Source organism: Aethalodelphis obliquidens, unplaced genomic scaffold (assembly GCF_003676395.1).
Source record: "Aethalodelphis obliquidens isolate GAN/ISIS:26980383/991018 unplaced genomic scaffold, ASM367639v1 scaffold90, whole genome shotgun sequence".
NCBI lineage: Eukaryota > Metazoa > Chordata > Mammalia > Artiodactyla > Delphinidae > Aethalodelphis > Aethalodelphis obliquidens.
Genome location: NW_020838034.1, coordinates 928,477 through 933,756, shown reverse-complemented (window position 1 = coordinate 933,756; position 5,280 = coordinate 928,477). Strand labels below are relative to the sequence as shown.

Genomic DNA, 5,280 nt, shown 5'->3' with positions numbered 1-5,280 from the left:
TCGGCCACGGCGGGGCGGAAGTGACGGAGGTGGCGGGAGAGGGCGGGGGGCGGGAGGGGGTTTTGGGGAGGGATGAGGGAGAGGGAAGGCGGGAGCCGCCATCTTTGTGCGGGGCAGGGGGAGGTTCTTAACCCCTCTGATGCTCCTCCGCAGTGTGAGGCCGCTATCCCCGTCCCAACCACTCTCCGATCCATCCCCGGTCAAAAAAAAAAAAAAAAAAAAAAAGTCTGGAGGCGAGATAGCGCTGAGATTTTTTTTTTTTTTGGAAAAAAAGGAAACAGAAGAACGCTGTTTATCTGCTAATGTGTGAGAGACTTAGGGGAGCGGTGAACGACGAGAATTTTCCTCCGCACCAGCTTTCTTTACCCCTACGCTCATTCCCTCTGTTCCTTCGCCTTCTCTCCTCGCCCTGGCTCATCTCACTGTTCACCCTCTCCTTCAATGACACAGCCCGGAATGTCTAGGTATTGGGTCAGTGCGTCAGTTTCTCCCGCTTGCTCTCCCAGTCTCCAGGCGCTTGCATGCCTGTGTTCCTCCGGCGGCCCTCCCTTTTTCCCCCCACCACGCCCCCTTGGTGGAGGCGGCTCCCCGTACCCCTAATTACTATCTGCGGGGTGCTGAATCTCTGCGAGGCGCCCCAGTGAGCGGAAAGGCGGGCGGCGCTGAGGTTACGAGAGCAAGGAGTCAGGCAGTGGGGACCAAGCTTTGGAGGAAGTCCCCTGGGTTATGCCCCGCACTAGATGGTCAGCCCCCACGATCCTGCGGATTCCCGCAGCCTTCCCAATCCGGGTTCCAGGGTGCGCACCCTCTGGCGGCTACTTTGAGGAACTGCGTTCCTGGAAGTCCAGGGTCCGAAAACCTGCCTGGGGCAGGAGGCGATGAAAAGCCTAGGTCCCTTACCTGATCCTCTTCAATTCTCCCTGTCCAGGCATCCTCCCCAGTTTAGGAGGAAGCGATGCCTAGATGAGTAAACGGAGAAGCTGCCCAGGGCCTGGTGTACTAATAAAGAGAACAAACATCTTGTCACCAGGCATCGCTCTCTGGCCCTCTTCAGTGTCCATGAGGGAGGTGAGGACTGTCATGTCAGAATCACAGCTTACTCTCCTGCACCTGAGTTGCGGCAGGACTTTCCGAGTCTGAGGCTTCAGGTTGGGCACACTCTAAATCCTGAGCTGGCTCTGAGTGTTCAGGATGGTGCAGAGCCACCAGCCACTAGTGTGTGGCTGTGCTAAGTGTGGCCCTCCCTAGAGGGCCTACCACCAGCCATTGCCAGCGCTACAAGAGAAGATCAGAAGGGCGATATCAGGGTGAGTCCCTTAGGCTTCCCTCTGAAGGACTGGCGGTAGTAGTAAGAGAACTCCCTAAAGCAGTTCCTGGGGTGATAGACACCAGAAAGAAGGTGTCTTGGCACCAGAGCATAGCACTTAAAGAGGAGACTCCAGGAGAGCTTGGTCCAGCCTCTTGCCTTAGGGAATTATCTGAATATCTGTGTTTTGTTGATGAGATTACTAATGTCCAAACAGGTAATGTGATGTGCCCAAGAACACAACCTCTAAATGTCACTGTTTCAATGAAAAGAGTGGAGGGGGAGGCAGGGGACAAAAGAGAAAGGGAGAACTTGGGCTTAGAGGAGGTTCACTGTCCTAAGAGGCCAAGAGAACTATTTAAAAGGAAGATCTGGGGACCAAGGCTTAGAGCCTTTAGCAGAGGGATGAGTGGAAGGACAGCACCAGGGCAGGCCGTCTCTCACCTGAAGACTTCAGGGCCCCAGCCAGCCACGTAGGTGAAAAGCCGTGGGTCGAGGTCCCAGGCAGGGTTGATTGGGAACCCACAGCTGGCACCCATGGATAGCCTGATGGCCAGAATCAGCAACCCCACTACCACAGGCTCCACACTCGCAGGCACTCCCTTGTTCCGTGTGTCCAGGATGGCTAAGATCCCCACAATCAGCATCCAGGTGCCCAGAACCTTGGAGTGGACAGAGGCAGAGGGGCTCCCATCAGCTGTCAGGTGCTCCATCTGCCCTATCTCACCCAAGCACTCCAGGCTACCACCCCACGTCATCTGACTTTGTCCAACACAGGCAGCTGGGGAAGGTGAGGTGCAAACATAAATGCAACCCCACATCCCACCCAGAGCCTGAACAATAGGCTGAGGTCCCGGGGGACAAGGGCAAAGGTTGTGGCTTTCCCAAATCACCCCCTCATGCCTACCTGATCCAGGAAGCCATTGCTCAGGGACAGATAGGGGGCAGGGTAGGTGACAAAGATGGAGGCTGTCTCCTTGGGACCAGTCACTGTCAGGTTCCCACCTGTATAGTTCTGTAGGGCATCTGCAGGGTCACCTTTGCTCATTCAAAACTGCTCTAAGGCACCCTTGCCCACACACAGGTGTCCCCAACCCTGTTCTCTCTGTTACCATGATAGAGAGCATACACCTATGCTCCAGAGGCACAGAAAGCAGATAGCAACTGCACCAAGGAGTAAATGGGAAACTTGGCCCAGGGGAGGCATCCCAGGAGGCACATGACCAGGGAGAAGACTGGATTCAGGTGGGCCCCTTCAAGGATCAAGAAAAGAAAACCAATATCCATTGTGTCACTGCCAGGCACTGTCACCAGGTAACACTGCTACTTCTCCCCACAACTCTTAAGAAGACAAATGTTACTCTTCCCATCATATAGATTAGGAAGTTGAGGCTCAAGGAGGTTAAGCAACTTGTCAAGGTCAAACAGTGAAGCCAAGTTTGAACCTGGGTCTGTCTGCTCTTTCCACTACAGCACTTGACGCAATGTGTGCCTGGGGGACGAGCAGGTGAGGTCCTGAGCAAAGGTGAACCCCCAAGGGCTTAGGTGGGGGACAGAAGAGGAGAGTACTCACCCTTGATGCTTTGCCATAGATCTCCATCTATGTGAGTGGAGGATTAATGTGAAGAAGCGGGATGGCAAGATACAGAAAGGGAAGGGACTGGACTGGGCCAAAGGCATATCTCAGTCCAGATCACTGGTCAAGCTCAAGGAGATAATATCTATGAGTCACCAAAGGATCTGCCTTTTCACAATTACCATACTCAAGTACACAATCCTACCCCGTCTGATGACCAGACCTCACCCTCCTTACCTGAGACATTACCACTGATGTAGATGGCTAGCCTAACACCCAGAGAGCTAGCCAGAAACATGATGAAGAAGTTGCCTTTGGTTCCTCCACTGGTGACAGCCTGGGCCAAAGTCCCCTGTATGAGGAGCTGGTAGAGAGAAGGAAGATGAGGAAGAGGGAACCAAGAATAAGGAGCCTGGTGGACCAACAGGAGAGAGAGACTGGGAAGGTGAGGGGAGTGGCCAAAAGAGATGAATGGACTTGAGAGATCAGCAAGAAAAAGCAGAAAGAGGGAAGGGGAAAAAATGGGAGAAGCAGAGAAAGAGTAAAGAAAGGGGAGGAGGATAAGAGATGGAAAGGGACAGGCATAAAAATGAGGGAGTAGGAGAGGGATAAAAGGGACAAGAGCGGGGAAAAAGAGAAATGATGGAGAGTTGAAGCGGGACACCAGGAGGAAGAGATAAGGATGCTAGGAGGAGCCAGAAACTTTTGCCCACCTCCCCTCTTTCCTTCCCCCAATTACCCTGCCTACTGTGAGCACAAACACACCCAGATACTCTGGCCAGGCACTGCCGGGCCAGGATGCTGTGGATCTGAAGCCGGTCCTTGACTTGGGCCAGGGACTGAGTGTAGGCCATGGTGGGGACACCTTATCTCTGGTTACCACTCCCTCTGTCTGCATAGGTGCACTGCTGCTACACAGCTTCTGCCTGTCAGGGGCAAAGATAAGGAAAAGACTTTAAAACCAATTATCTCAGTTACTGAACAGCAGCTAATGTCTGTCTGTGCATGAGTGGAAGCTAGGGAGGGAGAAGGTCTATGGGCAGTCTCTGTGCACAACTAGAGCCTGGAGTTTGCCCAGCCTCTGTCTCCTCTGTCTCTCATCCCCAGTCCTCCCAGGAGGAGCCTCCCCTTACGCTGAAAAACTGGGAGGAGTAGGCTGCTTCATGTACATTAGTTCTCTTGGTGCTCAAGACAGCTGTGGAAAGTAGTATTGTACTATCGCTCCTGCTCTGCGGATGAGGATACTGAGAGAGCCTTAGAATTCCCCAGGCCACACAGCTAGTTAATAGCTAAGTTTGAATTAAAATGCAGGTCTTCTGACTCTCCCTCTGATATTCCACAATGCCCCTCATGTGGAACGTGAAGTCTTCCCCCAAACCATTTGGATGCTTGGGAAATTCAATATGCCTCCAGAGAGACTGGGCTGAAGACCGCAGGCTGCAGGAATAAAACCCACATAAGGAATGCTTGTACTTTGATGCAGTCTCACCTTGACTAGAGAATGCTCTGTCTTTGTGTCTCTTGCCATGGCTCCAGATGAGGGCTTCATGCCCACGCTGAGCTCCACCTCCCCTTCTCTGGATGCTTGCCACTCTTATTCTGCTTAAGACAGCCACTTCCTACTTCTTCATATCTCAAGCCTCTAATTAAGATTCATTCAACTATGAATCAAGCTCTAGACCCTGGGGAAACAGTGGTAAACGAAACATAGCTCCTGCCCTCTTAGAGCTGATGCTCTAGTAGGTAGAAACAGACAATATACAGATTTTAAAAATACTGATATAGTTTATGAGGTTCTTGAGAGCTGGGCTATATAACCCTGGGGGCTCTAGCACAGTCCTGGGCACATCTCTGTGAAATAATACTTCTTTACTGGCTTTAGCGGATATTATAGTGCTCCACCCAGGTCCCCTTTTCAGGGCTAATGCACCCACTCCCCAGCTGCTGGGAATAACAGATGCTGATAGCACTCAGCTGCTTCCCTCATGGCAGTGACTTCTGTGGCAGGGAACTGCTTCAGCCAAGGTCACGTGTCCTCCTATAGGATCCACATCAATGAATGGTTGATGCAGGGATTCAAAGACCGAGGGGAGTTTGGTACATAGAACTGGATGCCGAGAGTGCTGGACCAAAGGAAGTGGAACATAAAGTTAGATGTGGAAGAATTTATTGATAAGGGAACACTCTCCTGGGATTTAGGATTTAAATCCTGGCAAGATCCGTGGGATGTGGGGTGAATACACTTCTAGGAGGCTTGGGGAAAATGATAGCTCATGCTAAGAAAAGTAAAAATGCCTAAACAAGTCATTTACATTGATGACCATTATTGAAAAAAGGGAGAATACTCAGACATTTTGAGGATTTTTGGACAAAGGATCTGAACTAACATTGACAGCTG

At 51.6% G+C, this 5,280-nt stretch overlaps 1 protein-coding gene across 1 annotated transcript; it reads right to left on the bottom strand.

Annotated features, from left to right (window-relative positions):
• Positions 1-1,043: 1,043 nt before the first annotated feature.
• On the bottom strand, positions 1,044-4,328 carry AQP10 (aquaporin 10). Its single transcript, XM_027095331.1, is given in 8 exon segments — positions 1,044-1,256; positions 1,259-1,275; positions 1,751-1,968; positions 2,214-2,332; positions 2,419-2,559; positions 3,120-3,246; positions 3,631-3,657; positions 3,659-4,328. Coding segments are annotated over 8 exon segments (894 nt in total). The 5' UTR covers positions 3,737-4,328; the 3' UTR covers positions 1,044-1,089.
• Between the last annotated feature and the right edge of the window lie 952 nt (positions 4,329-5,280).